Source organism: Gymnogyps californianus, chromosome 12 (genome assembly GCF_018139145.2).
Source record: "Gymnogyps californianus isolate 813 chromosome 12, ASM1813914v2, whole genome shotgun sequence".
NCBI classification, from domain to species: domain Eukaryota; kingdom Metazoa; phylum Chordata; class Aves; order Accipitriformes; family Cathartidae; genus Gymnogyps; species Gymnogyps californianus.
Window position 1 is genome coordinate 19,957,730 of NC_059482.1, and position 27,903 is coordinate 19,985,632.

The following is a 27,903-nucleotide window of genomic DNA, read 5'->3' on the forward strand; positions in this document are numbered from 1 at the left end:
GTTTCCCCCGCCCCCCGGAGCCGCGGCGGAGCCACGCGAGGAGGGTGAGTGCCACGGGTGGGGGGCGCGCGCGCGCGCGCGCGGCCGGTACCTCAGGCGGTGGTGACGGCGGCCGGTTCTTCGGGGGGCGGTGGCGGCCGGCCCTTCACGTTCGCCGTTTCAGCTGACGGCTGAGAGCTGACCCCCGTGCCGCGCCCCGCGGGAGCAAACATGGCCCTGAGGGGCTCTGGCAGAGACGGCCCGGCGCCCCTCGCTCGGGGGAAGGAGCCCGCGCGGCGGGGAGCACCCCCCGGGCCGCCGCAGGCGCCCCGACGCCTCAGGGCGCCGCTGAGCTCTCTCATGGCTCCACGCAACTGGCGCCAGGGCCGCGGGAGCTGAGTAAGCAGCGGTGGAGCAGCCGGCCTGCGAGCTACTGAGGGAACCCTGTCAGGTTTGACAGGGTCACGCACTCCCCCCCCCCCCCAAGGGAAAGTTCTGGGCGTTTACGAGTAGGAAATTATATTACATGGCTATCCCCCTTGATTTTCTCTTTCAGGTAGTACTACAACAGGAATGACTGTGAACACACCTCTGTGTTTTAGAGGAAAGAAGATCCTGGCTCCAATGGTGCGAGTGGGAACATTACCGATGCGTCTTCTTGCTCTGGACTATGGTGCTGATATAGTGTACTGTGAGGTATGAAGGACAAGCAGATGAGGCAGTCTTATCTGATAAAGTCTATTTGTACTTTTCTTAATAATAATAATGTTTATTGTAGGACTTTTTCCTTTTACATATATTTTTCATTAGAAAAATGGGGAAAGAAGATTCTCTATGGTTTAAGGCATTTCCCTTTGAGCAGTCCTCAAGTTATGGCAAACCCGTATTTTAAGACTGTTCAATAATTTCAATTCATTTAGACAAAACACTCACCATAACAATTCCCTCACATTCTACTGTGTTTTGGCTTTTGGAGGGGTTTCTGTGGGTGTTGGGTTTTGTTTTTTTTTTTTGAGTAGAGTCATAACATTGAAGGAAGTCTTAGACTGACCTGCCCTCTCACCCAGTTAGTTCTGCTGTGCTAGCCCAGAGCATCCATATATACCCCGCACAGCGCTGCTGTCCTTGTTGCTTAACCACTTTTCTTAAAGCTGCCTGAAGTTGAGACTCCAGTTTGCTGCAGATATTATTCGTACAACTGCCATGTAACTTAAGGTACTTAGTCTTCACTATCCTTATTGTTACAGTGCATCAGTATTCCCGTTTTCCCCTTCAGTGCTATTATTAGCTCTTCTCAAATGTAGGCACCGCTACAAGTTATGCAACTCAGCCAAGATTAAAAAAAAAAAAAAAAACCACCAAAACAGTAAAGAGTTAAACATAATGTAAACATGGCTTAAATACTGGCTTTCCTGGAGAATGTTTGATCTGTACCAGTAGAACAGACTGAAACAAACTGTCACAATCGGTTTTTTATGATATTCTCCAGGAATCTTCACAGCAGTTCTCTTGTGAGTTAGCTTACTGCCCTTTTTGGGGGAGAAGAAAGGAAAGATTTGTTCTCAGAGAGACAATATGCTGTTTTTATCTTGGCCACAGCTCACCTTTTGCCTCTAGCTTCTAGAATTACAAATGATATTTAATTAGTTGGATCAGCTCTATGTGAAAGAATAGTTATTGCTGGATGATTCAGAAGAAATTTCAAAATTCAGTAGAATAGTTAGCACTGTCTGTCATAAAATTGGGACTAATAAGGTGTTTTTTCTTTGACAATAATTAACAGTTTCCCAGTTTATGAATTATGACCTCTCTGCTTTACATGGGATGAAGTGAGAATATATTTTTTTTTCATTCTCTGGGAGGCTAACTGTAGATTATGTATGGAGAAATCACAAGCATAGAGTTACAGAATCTGGAAGTCTTAAACACTAAAAGTGAGTCAGGCTTCAGACAGCCTTTGTACTTTTCCAGTATCTCTTACACTTCTTAGTAGTGGCAAAGAACCTTGTTACTGAGCAGCTACTGGATTGCACTAACTACAGATTTGACAGGGCCATTGTATAGGAAAGTAGCAAAAGATAGTAATGTAGAAATTGTTGTGGTTTTTTACTTTAAAAAAACCCACAACAAACCACACACATAAAGTTATTGCTTTGTTTACTGCTGAAGTCACAGGGTATGAGAAGTTATTTAATCCAACACTGTAAACTGTATAGCTATAGCAGTTTCTCCTTCACACACACTTTTTGCCACAACTCCAGAGAAACAGGACCTCAAAAGAACAGGTCTTCAGACTTAAGTTGCAGTATGTAACAAAAGTTGTGGCATGAAAGTTATTCCTGTAGCTGAAAGCCTGTTGTAGTTTTCCTCATCTCATGAATAAGGTCTCCTACATTGTCTTTTCTTTTTTCCACATTGCTGTTGAGACACAGGAGAGTTAAGATGCCTTTGACATGGATTACTGTTTGCAGTTAGATATCTGTCTTCATAGGTTTTATCAGAAAAACTATGCTTTGTAGGTTTTCTTAAGAACTGACAAGATAGTATAAAATAGAGTTGTTTTAGGCAATTATAGTGCAGTTGTTTGGCAATAGAACAGCATGGATAACTGCATTTTGTAACTTCATTTTCTGATTTATCCTTTTATTTTCCAGTCCTTTCCCCCCAAGCCCATTAACATTTTGGAACTCAAAGCTGTTTCAGAACTTAACGTGAACAGTACCATTAGTTAAAAACTTAAATTAAAAGCACTACTTGTAAGACCTATGGTATAATGCAAACAGATTAAGATTAGCCTAATTTATTGCTTGTTTATCCCTTACCTGTAAATCAGTAGGTCTTAAACCTTGTTTTATTTGCTGAAACAAAGATTCTATAGTAGACTAAACCTCTTCAAGTAACTAACACTATAACATGGTAGGTTTTTTTCTCAATTTATATAACAGTTGGATTAACAACTGCGTATTTATTTCAGCAGCTAACAAGTTATATTGGCTCAAGCTGTAGCCCTTTGTCAATTAAAGGCAGTTTGTCTTAAAGCTCACCTATAATCAAGTTGATGAGATACATATGAGAAAAGGACTCAAAGGGTGTCCTTAAATTGAATTGCATAAATCTGCAGTTAAGCTAATATATGGAGATTAAGTTCTGGGTTTCTTCTAAAGGAAAGCCACAAATTCTGGAAGAATGGTGATTGTATATTAGGTTTTCTAGTAAAGGTCAGCACAGAGCTTCATTTTGTCTTTTAACAAGTGTAGAGAACTGTTAGAACTCAGGATTAAGGTAAAGAAGTCTTGAAGCCTAATACTGCTGTTTTGTTCACCTATGCATTTGACCAGTACAAATCTACATTGATTCTTGAGGTGGTCTGTTGCTATAGCATTGAGTTATCTTCCCCTTCCATTCTAGGTGGTTTGTTCTGCTTTGTTTCTAGCTTGCTAGATAGGTATTTGAACAAAATGGTTCTTCTAGAACTATGTAAATGTATCATATTCTTATGTTCATGTGTTCAATTTGTATTTTGAAACTTTAGTTGAGTGTGTTGTGTAGTTAAACTCATGTTTTCATTTGCGTTCTTTTTCTATATTTAGTATCTCTAGATAGTTATTCTTATTTAATAAAATGGGTAACTGTTTACAGTTGAGTGGCTTAAACACTTAACTCACTGAGATATTTTTATTCTTTCTTCTCAGGAGCTGATTGACATAAAGATGCTGCAGTGTAAGAGGGTTATAAATGGCAAGTATAGCATTGCTTATAGATATTAACAAAAGAATTCTTTTTTCTAGTTAAGAGAAAAGATAATTATTTCTCTGAAGTAATTTTATAGTGATTACAATGAGATATCAATACATATAATCTCTAAACTGTGTCTAGGGACTTAAAATAAGCTTTTGAAGTGCTGCCTTACACCTGTCTGCTGCTCTACAGTTTCAAACTTTCAGTTTCCCTTCTTAAGGAATTTCAGTAGTTCAGTTAGTGTCCATCAGGAAAACCATAAATGTTTTTGGAGGATAGGGCTAATGTATTAGTAACTGACAGTTTGTTATTCTTTTCAGGGCCCTAACACAAGGTCTTTCTCCACCATGGAGTTAGTTTATTACAAGGTTTCAGTGAGTTTTCTGTTACACTCTTTAACAGAGGTCAGGTTATTGGGTGTGCAGGTATAGGCCTTCTGAAGTGAAAAACTTCACAATTTTAACTCCTGGAATTATGTCTTTCTCTTTTTATTAAGAAAAATGGGATCAGTGTTGGAAATCCATTACTAATATTTCAGCATTATGCTTCCTGGCAGCAGGTGAAAGAAACTAGCTGGAATAGACAGGACATTAAAGTTCCAGTGCATTGTTTAAAACATTAAAGGTTTTAATTTTGTGGCTTAAAAAGGCAAATAATAAAATTGTAATTAACAGATAACGCTCCTCAATTCTGTGTCTACATAAAGGCTTCAGCCTCTCTACTGCCTTCGTATGCTATTATAATAAAGAATAAAGAGTAAAAAACTCTTGTTTTGTTTTGGGTTTTTTTCTTGTTTGGTTCCCCCCCTGAAATTTTATATGTGTATGTGCTAATATAAAACCTGATTTCCTAAGCAAAACTACTAATATTAGTTACAAAGCCTTTTAATTTTTCAGGAAAAGTTCGATAGTGTCCAAGAAACAAATTCATTTGGACTGCAGTAGAGGCAGTTTCCAATCATGAGTCTTTATAAATGTTAGCTGTTTGTGACATTATAATATACACACCTTTTAGTCTACTGCAATAAGGAAGCAAGATATACAAGCTCTCACTGTTTATCATTCTTTTATTAACTTGAGGTCCATGGGCTAGATTTGGCCTAACATGATTTTCACAGACAAGTTCTTAAAAAGATATCTTTGAGACCTCCCCAGCTGAGTGGCATGAGAAACAGTTGTTTGTAGTGTCCCTGTTGGGGAACAGAAGTCCACTACAAATCTACTTTCCCCTTCTGCCCCTTCCCAAAAATAGTACTGTTATGTTCATACTGGCTGATTCATCATTAGACTTGTTCTGGTGCTGATGCTTGCCCAAGAAACAGGCTGGGGGATGATTACAGAGTACTATGGGAGGGAAACACCGATGTACAAGAAATGTACTGCAAGGACAAATAGGAGGTAGGGTGCCATTAGTTCTGCTGTTCATGGAAGACTTATTTGATAGCATTTCATTTATATACAAGTTCTATAGTCATATGACTTCCTTTATGATTACATTTGTGTATCATTTTTGTCTGTTTTATCTGTTTCTCATCTCATATAGAGGTACTTGAAACAGTGGACTTTGTTGCACCTAATGAAAGAGTTGTGTTCAGAACTTGTGAAAGGGAGAGGCACCGTGTTGTCTTTCAAATGGTAAGAAACCAACCGCAGGTGCTCTTCTAATAACAATGTAGTTAAATAAGGTAGTGCTAGTAATGTTAATCTAAGTCTAAAGCAGCCCTCTGTATTGCAGACTATCAGTTTCTTGATGCTTGAGGTGGAGGTGAAGTTTCACACCAAATGTGTTGCAGAATTTCTAATCTGTTGGTACACGTGCAATCAAGATGCTACGTTATAAGCTCTCTGTACAGCTATTTTCAGAAGAGGTGATTAAGATGAATTCTGTGCTCTATGACAGCAGCTTGTTTTTGTAATAGGTATCTTTGATATATTTCTGAATGTATAGATACCAAAAATAAACTATGCTGATGTTTGATCACATGTTTAAGCTTTGCACTGTCCAGTAAACAGTCTTGCTGGAAAGACTGAAAGAAGTGGCATTGTTTAATGTAGGTAAGAGAGGGTTAATTTGTACATTAACATTGCACAAATGGATTAAAGGGTGCTGGAGAGAAAAAGATAGTAATTTGCTCTTTGAGATCACTCTGTCTAGGACAAGAGATGATGGGGTTGGAGGGAGGGAGAAGTGTGGACTGCTTGGATATTGAAGAAGACCTTTTTCAGTGGTAATGATAGCCCTGGAATAGGTTGCTTGTAGAGGCTGTGGAACTGTTGTTAGTGGAGCTTCTTAAGAACATGATAAATAAATATCTAATAGTGAGGGACTAAGAACATTTGATACTGCTGTAGGTTAAGAGGGTGGACAGACCTCTCGGGATTCCTTTTTGCCTCACCTTTTGTCATTCAGTGGCTGACTCTAGTACATGCTTTAGCTAAATGTTTTAGCTATCCGTTGTGCCGCGAATGGGTCTCTGTCACTTTATACTAAATGTTTAGAGCAAATATAGTTATACACATGTGCAAGTGAGCACATTTTTTGTATTAATTTGATGATATTTTATAATTACAAATCTTGTTTTACCAACAGGGTTCAGCAGATGCTGAAAGAGCCCTGGCGGTAGCTAAGCTTGTGTAAGTCATCTTCTCTCACCCCCTTCCCACCATGGGTTTGGGTTTTTTGTACAGAGGAATTATTGTGGAAGACAATTTTTTATGACTGAGAGGATCAAGGTAGGTCTTGATAGGACCAAGAAAAGTTCTGTAGGAGCTGCGCAGTAAAGTGTAGCATTTCAAAAGGCCGGTGGTATAACGGTGTAACTGCAACTTCTATTTAAAATAATTCTTGCTCAAAGCAGCAGCTGCGTAAGTTCTATACTGGGATTGATGGCTTTTTGCTAGTGCAGTAAGTGTGTCCTTGATCTCTCCAATATGAAATTTCCCTGGGTATTGCACAGCTGCAAGTAAGACCAATATGCCTGAAAATGTCTCCTACTGTTTGTGGCTTGAAGCCCCCGATAAAGTATTGTGCAGAAATGAAAAGTGTCTCTCGAACCTTTTTAAAAGGTGTTTTTAAGCCTCCATTTTAAATAGATGGAAGTTTCAGTAGGACTTGCTTTAGTGACAGTGGTGAATTTAGTGGCAGATATACTTTATATATACTTAATCCTATATAAACATATTTAAGATGAGTATTTGCAGCTTCTGCACAAGACTGGTCATTGAAACCTGTGGACAGACTGATCTTTAGACTGCTGTTAAAATAAATACATAACTTATATAAGGGAGAAGCTAAAAATTCAGAAGTTCAAATAAAAACTTAACTTTAAATTCTTATTTAAGCCTTACTAATGATGGAACAAATTTCCTGGAAAGATGTCTATTTCCTGATTCTTGTTCTAATATGCTGAAAAATATTTTAATGATTTCTTCTCTTTCAGAGAGAGTGATGTAGCTGGTATTGATATCAACATGGGATGCCCAAAAGAATATTCTACTAAGGCAAGTGGGTTTTGATTACTCTTAAATAAGCTTTTTCTTTCTTAGGGGTGTGGAGTGCAGAATACATGTTCTGGTTTTCTGGGTTGAACAAATTCAAGCAGTAAAATTTTCATGCAAATAAACTTGAGGGTTTTTTTTGCAATAAACAAGAGAGTCTTGAAGGTATCATGGCCCTAATACAGTAAAATAACATAGTCTATTAGAAATCTCCCTTAAGAATAGGTTTGGTCGTGTAATCAAACATACCATATCCTTAAGCAGGTAAGCACGTATGAAGTTTGTAAGGTCAAGTTAGCGTGGATGTGTACCACTGAGCAAGTGGTGATAGTATTTTCTGTCAAGACAACCACTGAATATTGAGAAAAACGTAGTGAGGTTGTTAAATTGTGTTATTGTACGAAGTTAACACTAAATCTATTTAGAATTCTGAAAACTCAGACAGGCTATGTTGTATGTTGCATTTAAAAGTAAATTCTGTAAGGCGGGATAAAGTGGCTTTTTTTTTTCCCAAGGTGACTAATTTGTTGGATGAGCAAAACAGATTCTGCTTAGCCTAATAAGCATGGGAGTCACAGTTCGTCATCTGAGCAAGTAAACATTCGCAACTTAGCAATGCTGAGTTCAATTATTGGTCATTTTTAAGTGGGAATAGGATGGATCAGTTAAAACTTGATTTTTTTAGTAGGCACATGCAATTCTAAACTAGTCCTCTATCATCTGTGGCTAAAACAGAGTAGTCAAACTGGTTGTTAGCGCTGTTAAGCCAGTTAGTGTATAGATTGAGTATCAATGAATTAGACCATGGAGCTCCATTTTGATGTCAGATGTTCATGCAGAATAGATAAGAGAAATTTTGCACTTATTGTCAAAGAAAAAGAACTTCAGCTTAGACTTAAAACTTCATTCCAGGGGAGAAGCCTGGCTGTTTTATTTAAACTTTTTATCCTCTAGTCTTTGTAATATTGGCATTTTTAGCATTTGGAGCAAGTTGTCTGTCATGTGAAGCTGTAATGCTTCATCCTTTAAACAGAAAAAACAATATATCCACATAGGCAGTACTTTCACTTCCTAATTCTGTGTTACCTGTCTTTACATCTGGAAGCTTTTTGCTGGCCTTTTACTAAAGCAAATGCACAGATGTAAATGGTAACTTGAGATCTGCCCTAATTCCTAATATCAGCCTAAGCTTTTATAGAGCTTATATATTTTCTTTTGTCAAACCAAGTTGCCTGTGGACCAAGTAAAACTATTTTTTTTTTTCCCCTCTCCCCTTTCACAGTAGAAAAAATGGAATTCTGTGGCAGTTTATTGTATCAGGCGCACAAATACATGGCTGATTGAAATGCAATATCTGGTGCATGAAGGCAATGTTGTTAAAACGGGGAATAGTAAAGGCCAAAGCTGACACTGGCAAACATGCCCATACCTTGCATGATGCCATGACTTTGTACAGACTTTACTCCACATAAGTATATCATCCTCCTTTCTCAGTTTTTCAGCCAAGAGAAAGGAATGCTCTGTCTAAATGGATTTATTTTCCATTAACGGAACATATCTTTTGCTAAAACTGCTTGAAAAGGGTTTATTTTAGATCACATCACCTTAAAGAAATAAAAGGACAGACTATGGGATGGAGTTTTGGAACAGAAGAACCAAAGGGCCCTAATGAATGTACATAGAGTGTGTAAGAGAGGGCTGATGTTTTTCCAGACAAAGATTGCTTTTCATTTGGAGCATGTGAGGTGTGTAAGAATGTTGGACACCGTTCAGGTATCTAGTATTTTCACTTTAACAGTTACGGTGTTTCAGCCTGGATCTGACAGTAGGCAATGTTGAAAGTACCAGGGGATGGTGCAAGATGGATCAATTTATAGGGGGATTCTGTTTCACTACTTCTTAGTTTTGTAGGTTGGCTTGCACTCTGAAGAATAATTACTTAAATTCTTCTAATATATTCCATCTAACTTGTGAATAATTTTACCCACATACATTTCTAGGGTTTTTCTGTTTTAATCCCATTAACTTTTTTGTTTCAATGATAACTTAGGAAAATGACAAGGTAAGTGAGATATGGTAAAAATAAATATTTCACATTCTTTTAAACTCAAATTTTAATTTTCCCTGTTCTGGAGTCTTTTTATATATGTATTTAGATTCTGTTGTTTCTGAACTTCCTCTATTTTTCTGCCAGATGGCTTTTGAGATAAAGTGGTATTACCAACGAACTGTAGTCATGTTGAGGACATGTCATTAAATTCATAATGGTCTGATGATATTTCCAGTAATGTTTTCTTTAGCCTTTATTACTTTCTTCTATGTTGTAACTAATTACATGGAAGACTATTTTATCCTTCCACAAAATCATAATTATGAACAAAACGCCAAAACATCCACCGTGTACTAGGATGAAAGATCAAAAATTCAAAAGCTGGTGAATGGTTATTTTCTGACAGTAGTTTTGGGTGAAAAGTTCATACGATTTTTAACTTGTTTCTTACATCTGCCTGTTGGCCTCTAGATCTATGTGTGCAGATGAAATAGTGCAGAAAGAACAGCTAAAATATTAAATGGTTAAAGTGTTCATAATTTGTGTTCAATACAGCCACTTAATTTGTCTTAGCCTGTTTTTCTAAATGGAGTGTGTAGACAGAAACTACTGACATCAAGACCTCTCAAATGTGGTGTGTAATGTTAAAACAATAAATCTGTTCAGCTGTCACTTAATGAGTAGAAACTGGATGATTACAGTTGCTAAAAATGGCTTTTTGAAATCCTGTCTGCTCCATAAAGTAATGGGAGCAAGTTAGTGCCCTGAATTACTGCTTAATTATTCTGGGACAGTTCTAGGCAATGTTTTACCGAAGTGTTTACTAATGCTCCTGCATTTTCGATATTGCCATTTTCTCCTTTTTTTTTTTCTACTTAATATAACATTATGCTTTTGCTATTAGGCAAAATAATTGAGTTGAAAAATGTGTTTGCCTAGTGTGTAACAGTCTGTATATTTTCCCAGGGAGGTATGGGAGCAGCACTGCTATCTGATCCTGACAAAATAGAGTCTGTAAGTATCACCTTGTGGGTTTTGAACTGCCTTGGAAAGTATTATGTACTGTGCTCTACTGGAAGCAGGAATGAATGCACAGAAGACAAATTTGTAAAAGCTAGAGGGGAATAATCAGTTTTGAGTACTGAAATTAAGGTTGTGGATAAATAATCCTGATTTAGTTCTCCTTGTCATTGTCTGGACTATAAAATTGCTACCTTCTTTTTCAGTTTAAAAACTTTCACAATGTGGTGCTGTTTTTGCAGAGGGAGGAGTTTTATGTGCATATGTATGTAAATCTATATAAAACCCTATGTGAACCAGTATGAAAAAGGTTCATACATATGTATGTAGATATTTGTGTGTGTGTATATATATATATATAAAAAACCCTGTATGAGCCTATATGAAAAAGATACATATACATCTATCTATATGTAATATAGATAGATATGTAATATGTTTTTTATAGATTCCCCCCCCCCCAAGGACTTCTAAGCTTCCTGAGATTAAACAGAGTCCAGACATTGCTCTGGGTTTCCAGGAAAATTCTTAGCCTATAGTTCTTTTATTTTCTTTCTGCTTAAAGACCTCATTCTTCATAGTTCAGATGAGCTGATGGTGAACTTTGTCTTGCTTCCCCTTAGCTTTTAGTCACTCACTGTATCCTCCTTCAGAGTTCCTGAGGGCAATTCTAATTTACAATTCACCTCTCAGTAATAACTGAATCATGGTACACAGTGGCAAATGTTCCAAGGTAGTTATTCTTTATTTCTTGTACTATCAAAAGTATGCAGATCTGGACAAAACAAAAATACCAAAAGCATTGCTCTGCCTTTTTCCATGTGGCTTTTCAGTGTGTTTTGTTTTAAGGGTTCTTTGATGTTGGTCAGTCTCTTGAAGAGACCAGACTCTCTTCACTCATCTGCATGACTCTTTTTTTGAATGATAGCCAGTCTCTTTCTGATCCCTGCAGTTCATGCGTTTTCCTTCTGTCTAAAATGGATGTTGAGTCAGTCTTTCTTACTCTTATTGTGATAACACCATTCAGCTTTGTAGGCTAGTAGGACTTAGTTTCAACAAGCTGATCCATTGCTTAGTTACTATTCTTTGTAAGCTCAGACATGAAAACAGGTTGTTCTGCGTCATTTATTTCATTCTCTGAGGACATGCCATTAGAAGGGCATGTCATCAAAGTTATAACCATGATGGAGTGTTAGCCTTTTGCCAAATGTAAGAATCTCTTGGTGTCAAGAGCCACATTGTTAGCCAAGCTGTATAAACTGAAAGCGTTATTAATTGTGCCAAAGCAAGAGTTTAAATGGAATAGACTGGACCTATTACTTCCTCTTTCATTAGCTGATGGGAAAAGAAAAAGTACAAGTGATCCAGTCTTGATCTCAAAACCTTTTTAGAGAAGGTTAGTATCAGTCTCAATTTTTCAAAAGAGAAAGCAGAATCAGGTAAGTGGTGTTGTCTGCAGAAAGTCAGCTAAGAATACAGACAACAGAACTGGAACCAGAACCCAATTTTTTGAGGCCTATATGGTGTTCCATGAATTAGGTAAGGTGGGTGATACCATTGAGAATTAAATTGTAATTTATGAAGCATGAGGTCATGAAGGCTGAAAGAAAGAAATTTAGGAGTGGGAACTGAGAGGAAAACAGCAGGCTAGAAGTAAATCTAGCAAAAATATTTCTCATAGGAATGAGAGGCAGTTGTAAATATGACTGCTAACAGCTTCCCTTCCCCTCTACAACCATGACATTTTGTTTTTATCTTCAGAAGAGCAGGAAGCTTGATGTTCAAGAATTTGGAATTGTTCTTTTCAATTTAAGATCTTAATAGGCAGCAAAGTCTTAGGCATGAAAATTACTCTTCGCCAACTGCAAAGGGATAACTAAACTCATAGCCTGCAAAAGACAGCTGAAATTACAGCTCCAAATCAAGCTTTCCATATGATTAAAAAGTGTAGGATTTGGTTCTCACATTGGAATCCTTAATGAGGCTGACACTGAAACCTTGTAAGATTTGCTGATGATGCTATTGTAAGAAAAATATTATAGTGATGATGTTTGGAAATTGATGTTATTTTAGTATGATTTATATGCAAAAAATAATACAAATAAAAATACTGGAGAGGGGTTTTTTAGATCATTTTCTTGGATCTTACTGTTTTATTTGAGAGAACACTACTGAGGAAAGATTTGAGTAGACAGTGCAAGGTGACACTAATTACTTGCCAGCTGTTCTAAGTATAAGAACTTGTGAGTGCTAGCTATAACAGCTCATTTCTATATTGGGAACCTAATGAGTGCAGTCACGCTAAACAAAATTCAAGTTTCATAGTATACACAACTCTGAAAGAAATCGTTTACCTGCAGTTCCGTCCATTTTATACAAGGGAAGTGTACTCAGAATAACATGCATGATAATATCTCAAAAAACAGTTGAAAAACAAGTATTTTTCTAATAACAGTCACGATCAGATGGTTTCTACTCTTTTATTTAGAGAGCTATTGGATTTCTGGTACCACTTATTGTATAGTCATACAGCGATTTAAACATGTATAGGCCATTACATGGCTCTTTTAAGTATGGTCTGTTGGACTTAAATTCAGCCTGTGAAAAGGAGACTCTTTCTGTAGCTCAGTTCTTAAATGGTTAAACTAACAACTGCTCATTTGTCTGCTTATTCTGAGTTTGTTTTAATGAATAAAATGTGCTTTGTGTTAAGCGTGGAATTCAGTTTACAATTTCTGTTTTCTTTTAGAAGATTCAATGATGTTGCTCTATTTCCCTCATTTTTTTCCATTTTGAAGGCTTTCTTCTCTTTTTAAAAAAAAAAAATCTCTTTTTAGGGAATACTTACATTTAGTTGTCATAGGAAACTAAAAACTCAAATATAAGATGACTGTGAAAACAGTTGCATGAAAATGAAAAACTTTTGTGGGTTATTTTGAAATTATCAGAGTTTACTGGTCACCTCGTATTAAAAGCAGTGTTGAAACTCCAGTAGCAGTTAATTGCTCTGTAAAAATCCAGTTAAAATCAAAAAAGAAGTGGAAATAAAAACGGCTTAGACTAGAAATAGGTTTGTATATCTATTGGATAAAATTATATACTCAATTACAAACTGCACGTGTCTGTCTAGCATGTAAGATTCTTTATAGAGGAACAGTAACTAGTGTTACATTGTTCTAACTTCTTTGTACCTTCAAGAGAGAAAGGAGGAGAGCTTTCATAATGTCACTGTTGTGATCACGTTTTTGTCTTTTTTTTTTTTTTCTTTTTCCAGATATTGACTACCCTTGTTAAAGGAATTTGTAAACCAGTAACCTGCAAAATCCGCATTTTACCCTCAGTAAGAACAGAAATCATTATGCTAAAGTGTTTAGTTGTTGTTTATTTCTGTGATTTGAAATCAATTAGAATATATGGCATTCTAATATATTGGCATTTTAGACCCGTTATTGTGAAATAGCACTTGGAATTGTAATTTCTGTTTGGGATGCTGTCACGACCTAAAGGGTTATCTGACCTGCAGGTGCATAGAGATCGTGATTGTGGGTTCGTTGGATTCCATGATACACAAGGACACAGAGGCTTTTATCCTCTACATTTCTCAACTGTATTACAGATTACCACAAATACCACAAAAATCACCATAGCAAATATACCTATGATTAATAAAGCAAGATATAGATATATCTATCTCAAGCTATTACAAATTATTAGTAGCAACAATCAATAGTATAACAGCTATGATTAATATGGCAGCAATCAATTATAGCAACAATCAATAACAGCAACAACCAAGTAGGTATATACTATTACAAGTTACTACAAACTTATCACTAGTGAAGCAAACTTATCAATAATATAACAGCAGATATATAACTATCATACTTATGATAGATTACTTATATGCATATATATATATATATATGTATGTTCATAGTAATGGTACTGGTATCAAGTGCATTAGACAGATCTCAGAAGGGGGCCAAACCATCCCAGACAGGACAAACTGATCCCAGAAGGGGACCCAACCATCCCAGAAGTAGGAAGACAAACTGAACCAATCCCAACAGTAGGCCCAGAGGGCCTGTTCTATTAAAATAACAGAGAGACAGAGGCTCACTCCAAAGATGATCTGTGTCGTGGAGTTCGGAGTCAGGCATCCCTGGCAAGAGTCCAAGGTCTTGTAGACAGTTTGTGTGGAGAGTTCAACCTGTTTAGGAAAAGGAAAAGTATGTGCAGCATGGGAGTTCTCAGAGGGAGAGAAGCTCCATTTTGGATAAGAATTAAGTCATTTTTATGTCATAGAGACACAAGAGGGTGTAGGACACCACCCCTCGAGCAGTCAGTAGATGCTGTTAATTCCTATTTTTCACCTGGGGCAGCCAATAGATGATTGTTTTCTGTTCTTTCAGACCAATTTTTTTATTTTCCAGACTGTTCTTGCAGTTAGAACAGCCAATGGCAGTTTCCCCTCTTTCCAGACTATTTTTTACCTTTTCAGATGATAAGTTGCTGAGATGGTTCCTTGGTTTTGCACTTATCAATGGTATCTCAGGATATCTCTTTCTAGGTACCCAGCTGCACTTATCAGGGATGCTTCTGGTTCACAGGCCTAGTTCCCAGGCTAATGGTTTTCAGGCTAGCGAGCATTTTCTCTCTCAGTATTTTTCGGAAGATATTTTCTTCTGTTCAGTAATTTTCCCCTTCCAACCAGGTTGCCTTTCTGGCTGCTCACATCAGATGCCAAACTTCGTTTCTCCTCTCCTCTAGTTTAAAAAGTCAAGAAAATACTGAACATTAGATGACTACACATGGTTTTATTCCATTGAATTCCAAATGTGGATACTTCTATTAAAGTATTTTAGTCCTGTTTGTTGTAACCCACTGAGTTAATCCCAAAGCTTTTGCTGGTGGATAAGCACTAAATGAAAATAAAAAGGAAAAATGCACTCTTATTTTGGAAGAAGACTGCCAAATGTGGAATTGACTGAGAGTAATATCATGTGTACATAAGCACAGTGCAATGAACTTTTACTTTCTTGACAGTCTGCTGGAAGTTTAAACTTCAAGAGGGGAATACCAAGCCCTAATGTTACTTCTCCAACTTCCAACATTCATGTTAACAATGAAGATTTCACTAATGAAACTGTGTTTACAAAAGAAACTGCCTGTGCTCTATAAACTACGTATTCTACACTGTAAGGAAATTTTGCATTACTTGACTCCTGATTTACTGTATGTGTGATGACAGCAATAAATACTACAAGTGATACCCAAATTAAAAACGACTTCTTCAGCCTTTTTAGAAACTCTTTGATAGATTGAAGCACTGAAATTGCTAGCTTATACAAAGAGGTTCATAATCTTCCTTCTCAGAAGCAACTTCTTCATTGCAATTAGAATTACTTTTTTTCTGGATAGATTCTTGGGTACAATCATTCATTTCAAAGAAATTATGGTAAGACTATTATATTGCTAAAGCTGTTACATTTTGTTTTGTCAGTATTTTTCTAGAATTTTAACTATTAAGAATGTAGTGAAAATACATAGGTTCTTTTTTCTTTTTTTTTAGAGCTGATGTAGCTTCCTTACTGGATTTTTTTTTCAGTTGTCTTCCCTACATATTTTTAAACCTCCAGGAGATGATGTGCATTCTCTTTTAATGACTGATTATTTTGCAATTGTGTATTTAATTACCTGCCTAGATGCTGTGATTGCATATGACCTGAATAGATATTTCTGTAGATGAATGAACTGTAACTGAGCTAGCTATTGTTCAAAAGTCATTTACACATGCACTTAAAATGATTAAATGAACAAATGAAGCCTGCGTGAAAAGAATCAGTAACTCTGTCTTAGATCATTTTGGTTCTGAAGTACTGAAGTATTAAATCAAACAACTGGCACATCTCCTTTTTATTTTCTATATCTAACTATCCTAGAGCCTCTTCCTTTTTGTTTCAAGCTACTTTTGCATAACGATCAGAACAGCAGGTGAGCTTCTGTCTCTGTGTCCATGCCAGCTGGTAGATGCATTTTTCAAAGACTGAATGTGCTATTTTTGTGATAAGCCACAGATCATTCTCCAGCTTTTGAAAAGAAAATTGGCCTTATCTTTTTCTCATTCTCCCTTTCCCCAAAGCTGCATGAGACAGGCTAATCCAGCAGTGTGCCAAATTTCTTTCTGCCTTTTAACAGCATCTTACCTCTTTGAAGATACACTGGGAGCTTCCCCTTTTCCCCCTTGTATCTTTGATTCACTGGTCATGTGCGAATATTGTTAGAGTTTTTTAGAAACTGGTTAACTTTTTTAAGACACGTCTGAGAGGAATATTTATAGATGTGTGATTGCATGTTACATTGATTTCAGAAGGCATCCTCTTATTAAGATGCATTTTAATTACAATTTTCAGAGTAGTCATTAGAGGGGACTTGCTAATCAAGTGTTTTGTATCATTTTCAAATGACAGTCTAAAAACCTGTTGGAAAATATTCTCCTACTACAGAATATTGTGTTACCTGGTTTATGAAAGTTTGCGATCTATAGTTTCAAGGAAGCATTGAGAATGGATTCTTATTTTTGCCATAATGTGTAGTTCTTGAATTGAAGTATATTTTAAATGGTTAAGCATGTTGGGAGTTACTTTTGAAATACAGGAATCGTATCCCTTTTGATAAAAGACTTCCAACATTTGTTTGTACAATGATCGCATGATAGTTATTCCTTTTTCTTTCAACTAAAATCATGTCATTCTCTCTTATCCCTCAGGTTGAGGATACTGTGAATCTGGTAAAGAGAATAGAAAAAACTGGTATTGCTGCCATTGCAGTCCATGGAAGGTAAATTGATTTTAGGCAAGAGAGACTTAGATTTTTTTTAGTTTGCTGGTGAATGTAGCACAGAAAGATATGACTAGAGTATACTCTACAAGTAGTATGTGATTCTGATTTCAACTGTTAACTAAATCGGTGTTGTAGAAAATCAGGCCAGTAATTAGGGAATTGAACCGCTTGCTGCTGTTTTTCTAAAATTTTTGTCTCAAAGACCAAATAAAACTAAAACTATCTTGCATACTCTGTATCTAAAAAATGCTGCTTATGTGGATATGGAATTACAGTAACAATGTTTTAAAATGTATTTGATATGAAAGAATTCTCTTGTGTTTAAAAAAAAAAAAAAAAGGAAAATTACATCAAATATATGAAGTGAATAAGTGGAAATAAGTATGTCCAATAATCCTTGAGTCATGTCTGCTGTGATTCAGATATCTACAAATTCCATAGGAAATCTTTGGTCTTGTCTTTTTTTGTTTGTTGGAAAGGAAGAAGGAGGAGAGGCCTCAGCACCCTGTCCACTGTGACGTGATCAAAGCCATATCTGAAGCAGTCTCCATTCCAGTAATAGCAAAGTAAGTTGGACTAATTGGGTCGTTATTGCCAGATGCCTGTACCTAACTTAAGATTTGCAGGTGCAGGAAAAAAATCCTTCATGTAGGGCAAATACAATGTTACCTGTTACCAAAGATCAAATCTGAATAGAGGTAGCAGTGACATAAGTTGGCCTTATGAAATATCACCATACCTCAGTTTTAGTTTAAAAATTCCGTGTATTTTTCAGAAAGTATTGCTTTTGTGTGTCGTGATCTATCCTATGCAAGTTGTTTCTGATTACATCCAGCAGTTGAATTCTCTATGCTTTTAAGCCCTGTGCAGTGACTGGTTATAACCCTACCACTGTGTGTCTTGGACGCTTGCACATTAGAGGCCACCTGTCCCACTGCTCAAAAACAGTGCTATATTCTGTGGCCTCGCACTTTCCCTAAGACCTCCTTAGTCTCCAGACACATGGACACGATCCCACTGAATCTGTCTGCTGGTATTGACAGATCCTTCAGTAACTCTGTGATAGTAAAATAAGGAACTCGGTCTTAGAAAAGTTTAGCTACAAACAGGTAAGTTTTAAGAGCAATTTTGGAAGCAGAGGTAATGAAAAGTATCAAACTGTGCTGAATTGTATCTTCTCTGCCTGACCAACATCTTTAGATGTTTCACCTCTCTATAAGCGGCAGTAGAATATCCTTGGCCAGAGAAGCAGTGTCCTTAAATGAAGTTCTCTGTTCATTGATCCTGAGTTTTCATGGAAAAGCTGCATTTCTGCAAACCATATACTTGGATCAGGAATTTGAGAACTGTTTTCCTGTTCACATTTCTATGTAGAAAATACATTGAAAGTCACGGTTTTTGCTGTTAGAAGACCTGTTTCTGTACTGGACAAAGGAAATATTCCATGCTGATAATCTTTGTTGATCCACTTTTCTGTGGTTCACCCTCTTTCTAGTTTTCAGAATAATTTTTTAAACAATGTGGAATTAAAAAACCAAGCAAAATTCACATTGTGCATTGCCATGAATCCTTTGTTTGCCTAGGTAAAAGACGAGGCTGTCAGTTTTTCTTAGATTTTTATGCATGTCACAGAAATGTCAGCTCTGTATGAGTACTTTCTGTGATGTAGAAGTGTGCAAATAAGATATAAAAATATCAGAGGTTTATTGTTGATAAATTGCTTCTAATTAATCCCTATATCAATTTACTTCTTTGCAAGTGTCCCAACATGCTGAACTAACCTTAACAATCCTATTTTTTTTATGGTTTCTCTAAAAAGGATATGATCTTTGTTTTAAATCCACTTAGTGAAATTTTTCCCTCTCTAAAGAAATGTAAATGTGCAACTTGGAATCCTGCTTATTAAATATATTTGGTCCATGATACTTGATCCCTGCTGTAACTTATTTGGCTAGTATTTTGAGAATTTTAACCGCTTGTACCTCAAGCTTGGTCAGGAAATATACAGGAATGAATAAAAGGAAGTAGACTGGTGCTAAAAAAAGGCAAGAAAATTTGAATTGATACTGTGATTTCTAGAATGGTACTGTGTTTATGGAATAATCTTTCATAGTGCAGGAAGCTTTCTTGTTTTGTCTTCACAATATAAATGTCTGGCTTTGAAGTAATTTATCATTTTCTAGTTTTTATTTTGAATTTGATAGTGTTTCTACTTTTGAAGGGATAAAGATCCTACTCTTACTTTATAGTTCAAAAGTTCAGCTTTTATTTTACATTTAAAAGATGTTGTGAAGGGAAACTTTAAGACAAAGAAAAGGTGTTTTAAGTGTTCTTTTTGCTTACTAACATGTCTGATTTGCTGACTTGAAAGCAGAGGCAGTACAATAGAAGTAGCGCAACCTTCTTTTAACTTTAAAGTGCTCTGTGACTGATCCAGAAGCACTACTTGTAGTTACTGTCCATATGTTAGTGCCAGAGCGAAAATGGAATGATGCTGTCCATACTTGTTTTCAGTATCACTTGTGCCAACACACTTAGTATGCGGTTGAAGGTTACAGAACTGGCAATTACAAGGTACCATTTTTCAAACAACATGGAAGTTGTGATTCTTTGTGAGCCTTTATCTGTTAAGAACTGTGTCAAAGCACACAGTTTGTGTAAAACACAAGCTATATTCTTTCTTCATAAAAACACTGTTCTATTTTTAAGAGAAGTATGCAGATAATGAAAAATATTATATATAATCAGTGTTTTCATGAGCCATTGCTAATAAAACTCTGACCCATTTGTTCTCTTAGATTTGAGATAATATCCTAAATAGACTCTGCCACCATTAATAATGTAATATCCCATTGAAAATACAAGGCTGTGTTAAAGTACAAGTAATAGCAAATAAAACTTCTGTGATTATAACAGTGATGTTAATTTTCAGTGGAGGATCTCACGACTTCATCAAAGAATATATGGACATTGAGACCTTCCAGAAAGCAACAGCTGCCTCATCAGTAATGATAGCTCGTGCTGCCATGTGGAACCCATCTATCTTCAGAAAAGAGGGTCTTTTCCCCTTGAAGGAAGTCATGCAAGATTACATTAAATATGTATGTTTTTTGGAAGATCTTACTTGTAGCTAACATTGTTTAGAATTGTTAATCCAAATCTTACTGTAGTATCTTAACTTCTCTTAATTTCAAAGACTTAGGCTCTGGGGATATTTTAACGTACTGCATATGACATGAGTCTTGCAAATCAACCACTGCTTCCTCTGTTTTATTTTGTTCAGAAAAAAATGTTCAGAAATCTGTATTCAGAAAACAGTTTTTCATGATCATTCTTTTCTTATGTACCATGCTTTTTAGCCCTGGTTTCTTGGGAACACTTATGAGGCTTACAAGGCTATCTAAAAATGTCTAGGAATTTGAAAAGCTAATGATATGTAGGCCAACTCTCTTGATGTCACAGTTGTGCAAATAATATTGAACAGAAAAGTGAAGGAATATTAAATACTCAGTTGCTGCTAGATTCATTTTTAGAAATTAATTGCTCTTCACAAATACTGTCAATTTTTAACAGCAGAGAAGCAAAGGGAATGATTTGCCAGTAAAGTAATGCTGTAGTACTATAGCTCCATTAGCTGAGTCATCTATTATACAAAGTTTTATCTGTTATTCAAAATACCCAATTTTAATGACATAATAGGAAATTAATCAGAAATCTGTGGCTTTGATCATGTCATCAATTAAAAATTTTTTGGTGTTTGAAAATTTGAACTGCCATTAACTAGTTACTTACTAAAATATCACTGCATTGCTAGTCAGTTATGTGAACTGGTCAACTCTTTCTTGATAAGTATATTAATAAGTTGAACTTCTGTTCATGAAGGCATGCCAAAATAATCAGATTATACTCACGTTCATGAGTAGTCTTGAATATGTTGTTGAGGAAAAAGTGCATTTTGGTTTGCCTTTCAAAAACAATTTTGAAATTCATCAGGAGACATGAGCATTATATAAGATAAATTTGTTTGGTATGTTTTTATATACTTTGTCTCTCTCCTTCAGGCAGTGAGATATGATAATCACTATACCAACACAAAATACTGTTTGTGTCAGATGTTAAGAGAACAGTTGGAAACTCCTCAGGGTAAGAAGCTGCATGCTGCGCAGTCCACACAGGAGATCTGGTAAGCATGTACTTCAGAAATAGGAATTGTACTCTCTGTCAAACTTGCAAACCACTTCTCTGTCTGTAGCACTGCCTGGCATTTCATGCCTTCAGAAGAAGTTGCAAAAAACCCAAAAATAAACCAAACAAAAAAAAAAAAACCACCCAAGGTAGTGAGATGTGGAATAATACAGTAAACTTTTCCAGGTTTCCTCCATGCTCAGGTGTTAAAGCTTTAACCCTAAAACTGCCTACATACTAATTGGAGTGGTGCTTCACTGAGTGACAGGCATTTATCCAATATTTGCATTAACTGATTAAGAAATGTTTCAGCATTCTCTAGTGTTAGTCTGGAGGCTAATAGTGTGGAGCTTGTCTTCTTCCAGAGATATGTATTTATTTTAAGTTTCCCTTTTGCATGTGGGGTTTTTAATGTTACTGGAATATTTATGACAAGATGTTTGTTTTAAATGAACACTTAGAGATAAACTCAAAACAATGTATGAAGGTCGCCTATATGACACTTAAATGTATTTCTTTTGTGCTGCTTTTCATGCCTGAAATATCCTAATGAATGATGACAACCTTTTTGAGGAAATATAGTAGCTTTAATGAATCTCTTCATCCTGGACATCTGAAACAGTCTGGATGAAATTTCTCAAAGGGTGAGACAGAAAAGGAAGAAGGAAAAGTTTGAGAGAAACCATAAAATAGACATGTGATTAAAGAATTCACACAGAATGGAGGGGAATTCAAGTTTGGACCCATCCCAAACTGAACAAAATAAAGGTCTGAGCTTGCATGTGTCATAACCATGTTGTGTGCTATAATTATCCTTCTCATGGAATGGAGGGGAAGAGAGTCTCTTTGTTTTTAGAAAATAAACAGTCTGAAACTGTTTGTTATCTTACGTATATGAAAATGGATAGAAATGTTGAAAGCTTGAAATGTTTTGCAAATGGAGTTATTGTTTTCTAGCAAACCCTAATCAGCATTCTGTTCATGTTCAAAATGAATGGAAATGGCTGCAATCCTTTTGCCAGTTTATTGTGATATACCAATTTTGGCTTTCTATAAACACTGCTGTCCATGATTATTACATTACAATACAATGAAGGGAATTTGTATTTTATATATAGAAGGAGCTAGCCTTCATTATTCATAAAGGAGCAGTGGAATCTGTGAACAACACTTAAACTTTGCAAGTTACTTTTCACTTTTGCAATGTAAATAGTTGAACAATTTTTAGTGTAGTAACTTACTATCTATTTTGCTTATCGTTTTCCAATTTGGTTAGAAGAGATATAGTATAGATTGAAAATGAAACAATCTTTTATAACTTTGAGTAAATCTTAGCCAAAAGGGTGGTGGTGTTCTCTACTGAATTAATAGTAATGCACAGTATGTAAAGAAAAGAAATGGTAAAGTAAGAGTCAAGCCTTTAAACAGGTAATTAGAAGAGTCACAATTTGTACACATAAACACTGGATAGACGTCTAGTGTAAAACCTCTGGTTTTATGTGCTATGCCTAACAATTCTTTAGGGGCTTCCAAAATTGAACATAATCAGTTTTTGTATATGTGATGCAATACCAATTTCAAAATTGGCTTAAGCAGTGTGTGTGCATGAGAGAGGGACAGAGTGAGCCACTTGAAAATTTATAGAACTGCTTTCTATCAGCAGACTCAGTCTTTTAACCACTGTTCTAAACAGCCTGTTTAATGTCCAGAAAGCTGAAGAACATTCAGTTATTTAAAATGCACCTATACATCTTCAGACAAAAATGTTACTTAATGCTGCTGTCTCCTGGTGATGATGGCATGTTACAGCCATTCGAGGTTTTAACCTCAGTACTGAATGCAAGAGAACAGGCTGCTGCATTTCAGGCAAAAAAATTTACATAACAGTACATAATAAGTTGTCTTCTCTTAGAAGTGTCAGTTAGCACTATTCAGCTTCATCGCTTTTCCACTTAGAGCATTGGAGATGGCTTTGTGACCAGAATTCATTTTGTCATTGAACAGCCTCATACTAGTGAGCATTCTCTAACAGTCAGAAAGTAAAAGCTTTCTTATGCTGCAGGTTTTATTGTTGTTATCTGCAGAAAACGAATACTCTCAGTTTTTCAAAGTAGGTGCAGCCTGCCATGGATCTGAAATTTAAAAGGATTTGAGGTTCTTGCCTTTGACCCAAATCCTAGTTGCTTCCTCCCTTGTATTGGGGCTTGTGAACAATACTCTGAAGTCAGAAAATCTGAGATTTTGAGGTATTTGGATGTTATAGTGTTTATTGCTTATAATATTTTTAAATACTAAAATTAGAAGAAGAATCTATTTCCTGCTTTTCACTCATATTGCCCTTGTGGAGCTGATGCAGCAGGAGTCACTCGGAGATGTTCTTTGCTGATTCGTCCACCTGCAAGTTATGAATTGAGCTAATAACTTGAACATTGCAGGACCTGTATTTCTGATTGATTCTGCCTAGACTTGCAGGCTGCAAATTGAACATATAGTGCTGGAAATGAGAACACTCACACTCTTTTTCTACTTGTAGCTCAACAGTGTCTGCTAAGAATTGAAGGAGAAATAATACTATGTCACTGTGCAGAAGATAGCCACACTTTCATGTGATTCTCTGTACATGTATACTCTATTTAAACACAATTGATTTCTATACTTACTTTTCTCTATCATAATGTGATACAAAAATTTATAAGCTGATCTCTAATACAAAGGAATTCTGTTTGAATAGTGAAGTCTTTGAAATGGCTGACTTCTATGAAGAAACAACAGCTATTTTCGAAGCAAAGAAAACATCTTTAGAAACTGAGACACAAGATGAAGATGACCAAATGGAAGATCCAGATGTAATAAAAATGGCTGTTAGATTTGACAAGTAAGCATGCAAATTAAGTTTTTCACTATCTTGCATCTGTAAATAAAGCCTGTGAATTTGACAGTACCTTACAGTTTTTTGAAAATAACAATTTGCATAACAGAGCTTACTGACTGAATTTTTGTGAAGCAATTTGTGTACAACATTACATAATCACTAGCATCACCACTCTTCCTGTGCTATTTGGATGTTGTAAGATGTTCTTTACTTCCAGGCTTCCTGAGACTGCTTAATTCTTTCAGTTAACTTAATAAAAGTGCTGAGTGATTTTAAATAAAAATTCAAACATCTGTACGTAGAAGAATGTAAGTATACAAAGATACAGAGTTCAGTTATTTTTAGTGAAATTTAACTAAAACACAATACTTTTTCTGTAAAAAGTCCTGCACAAATTTCATAATACTCTTTTTCTAAGCAGATAACACATGTGCTCATCTGCAGTCTTCTAAATGTGTTCCACTCATAAGGTATTCCTTGAAAAACTAATTCATGGAGTTATGTACAATATTATTTTAAGTAACCTTTGATTATAATCTGTGAAGCCTATAGAATTGCTGTTACTTTCCATGTTATACCTGTGTTTGCTATTTTTGCTATGTTTGCTATTAAGTCTATCAAACAGCTCAAGAAGAGTGTGATTATAAAATGCTCCTCAAATCCAGTCATAATGTTTTAATATTTACAGGATATATTACCTGACTCCCTGAGGACTGAATACAGTGGCTTTACAGTATTTCTTTTTTCTGCCAAGTACAAGGGGCTGTAATTCCGTGTCAGTAACTGAATCAATGCCTACCTTTCCTACCCTTTTTTATTTGATAACTGTCCTGTCTCATAACAGAAGCAGCTTCTTTTCTTTCTTCTAGTGTTTAGTCTTATATTATTGCTTATAATAAGCAGTGCCAAACTATATTTCTATTCTGTGTCATATATTTAGTTATAATCTCCTTTCTGGTAAGTATCTTTTCTCTAGTTGCATTACTACAGGATATGAATGTTTGGGAAGAATTAATAGAAAAGTTTAGATTTTATTTTAGATGTTATGTGAGACATACTACTTGAATTATCTAATAAGGAAGCAGCATTTTTCTCATTTTCTGAGCTGTAAAATTAAACCACAAAGAATAACTGGTAGAAGTAATATAATAAGCAGCACTATCTGTTTTAAAATAGAACTCTGTGCACAGTTGTTGACCACAAATTTTTCTGTCTAGGCGAGAATATCCACCACAAATTACTCCAAAAATGTATCTTCTGGAATGGTGTAGGAAAGAAAAGCATCCTCAGCCTGTTTATGAAACTGTGAGTCAATGAAGAAACCCTTTCAAACCTCTTCTGCTGCCTTGTCTATGAAATTAAGTATTTTAGGACTCAAGGTAGTAAGAAATTCTGCTTCCCAGTCTGGCATAACTCTTGAATAAGCAGCTTCAGAAATGGTAATACACATATGTATGAAAATAGCAGCTTATTTTATTAGGAAAAAAATTTAAAAGGCAGACCTTCAGGCTGGTTTTGATTCATGTGTGGAAGAAGTTGCTGTAACTACAGGTCATTATGTAGGAGTCCGTGACTGACTTTTGCTTCTTCTGTGAAGTAAAGAATTTGCATTCAGAATGTTTTCTCTGTTGCACGCTGTTATAGGTAGGAACTATACTGGACAGGAGCAACTGCTTGGTTAGATGGGGACATTATTTGATTATTTTTTTTGTAAAGCAAAAATATTTGCAGTTTGGACAATTTCTTCGTATTTTTTAATCTTAAATATGCAAGGTTAAATTTGTGGTATGAATTACAGTAACTTTAAAGGTGTTACTTAATTGTGGTGTAAAGACAAGAATAACAAGGAACCTTGACAATGTTGTTTGTTCTGTAAATGACATGACTGTTTTTTGACACCCCCTCCCTTTTAATTCTTTTTTTTCTCCAGGTTCAAAGACCACTGGATAGATTATTCTGTTCAGTAGTGACAGTAGCTGAGCAAAAATACAGATCAACTCTGTGGTAAGCTATCCTTAATGTTTTTTGGAGCTGTATTGTAGTTGTTTCTGAGATGTTGCTTAAAACTTGCAAGGAAAGGGTACTCCAGTTTATTCCAGTTGACTTTGATAAAAGTCAACTAAAGCTACCTCTGGGAGGGAGAAAGGATTAGAAATTTCTGAGAATTGAATGTGACAAGAGGAAGTAAGCTTTACTATAATGAAGTAAACCATTACAGGTTTTAATTCACTTAGTACATTAGTCCACAAATTGTATTGGAAGGGGAGCAAATAGGTGACCCGGTTCAATTGTGTCTGTGAAGAGTTCAGAAACTAACCAAAGGAGGCAGAGGGGAACGTTGGAGGAGGTAATGTCTTCAGCCACTACAGCAGATCCATTCTCAATAACAAGTCAGGATTAAGTGTCTATATACAGTGAAGCAGAGGACAGTTCAGTGGCTTCTCAGAGATCACAGTTAATCAACAGTTACATCCAGGGCTGCTCTAAAGTTTCATGACAGTATTTTATACAATCATCTATTAATACCGGAGTTGACTTCAGGCATTTGCACCTAAGTTGATTTTGATTTAACTGCAAAGCTAGAGCTCAGCATTGAACATTTTAAAGAGGACAAATGCACGCAACAATTGCTGGTGTTTGCAGCATTCCTGTTCAGAGACTTTAGGAAGTTAAGCTGATACGAAACTTTGAGAAGAAAATGTTTTCAAATGCTGAATTTCACAAATGTGTAATCTGCAGTCCCTCTCAGAAATGACAGAATTTTTATTATTATGGAACAGTTCCTGCTTTTGTCAGCGTCAATGAACTTGTACACCTACCAGACATTATATTTGGGCCTGAGTGTCTTTCAAGAAATGTGATCCTTCAAAGCTCAGTTTTGTTTAGTGATTGTATTTGTAAAAGTTAACTTTCTGAGGATTGCAACCACTTGGGCCAAACACACGTTGACTTCGTACCTTTGAAATGAAGAGTGTTTGAGACACGAGACCTGATAGAAACAGGTTTTCTAGGAATATTACATCAGGAGTGATGCGTCAACATTGACACTTAGCAAGATCCAAATAATTTCTGGAACTGACCTATTTTGTTCCTCTACTGTGAGCTGACTACAAATGCTGTTTATTTCATGATGTTGCATCAGAGACAGGAAATTGATTGTCTCTTGGCAGTGTAGAGACTTTCTACAGTTTCTACTTTTACCTGTGCTCTGTCTGCTTGCTCTTCAGGGACAAGTCAAAGAAACTAGCAGAACAGGCTGCTGCTATTGTCTGTCTGAGAACACTGGGTGTCCCAGAGGGAAAGCTGTGTGAGGGAGAAAATCACCTGATTAACAAACGCAAGAGGGAAGACTGGGAGCGCTTGAATAACAGAGACCATGGAGAAGATCTTGCTGAGCCTTCCCATAAAAAAGCTAATTTTATTGAAGAAACTTCTGACATGAATGTGCCTAAGATGCCACGATAGCATGGAAATTAGAGGTTTCACACCTATGCAGCTATAAATTAGCTTCTATTTGTATATCTTGCTGTTCACATTTCATTTGGATTCTCTCGGAGACAGATAAATTCCCCAGTTGTGAAAAATGCCAATGAGATGTTTACTGTTCACCACTCGCTGTCTCTATGGTGCCTTTCAGACAGGATAAATTAGCAACTTGATTTTTAAAAGGACATTGAGAAGATTATCCCAAATAATAAATTTTTTTGAAATACCAGATA

General features: G+C 36.1%; 1 protein-coding gene across 1 annotated transcript; it reads left to right on the forward strand.

Moving 5' to 3' along the window:
• On the forward strand, positions 1 to 27,903 carry DUS2 (dihydrouridine synthase 2). Its single transcript, XM_050903844.1, has 16 exons — positions 1 to 44; positions 536 to 675; positions 3,672 to 3,717; positions 5,260 to 5,351; positions 6,307 to 6,350; positions 7,157 to 7,217; positions 10,231 to 10,278; positions 13,559 to 13,624; positions 17,054 to 17,124; positions 17,607 to 17,693; positions 20,060 to 20,228; positions 21,189 to 21,310; positions 24,044 to 24,187; positions 25,402 to 25,489; positions 26,115 to 26,188; positions 27,412 to 27,903. The coding sequence occupies exons 2-16, from the start codon at positions 553 to 555 to the stop codon at positions 27,647 to 27,649; spliced, it is 1,473 nt and encodes a 490-aa protein (XP_050759801.1). The 5' UTR covers positions 1 to 44; positions 536 to 552; the 3' UTR covers positions 27,650 to 27,903.

Bases quoted from the DNA above. Each gene is read 5' to 3' on its own strand.
- DUS2 (XM_050903844.1), top strand. From the start codon at position 553: ATGACTGTGAACACACCTCTGTGTTTTAGAGGAAAGAAGATCCTGGCT. The intron at 676-3,671 runs GTATGAAGGACA...CTTTCTTCTCAG, and splicing joins CTGATATAGTGTACTGTGAG to GAGCTGATTGACATAAAGAT. The intron at 3,718-5,259 runs GCAAGTATAGCA...CATCTCATATAG, and splicing joins GTGTAAGAGGGTTATAAATG to AGGTACTTGAAACAGTGGAC.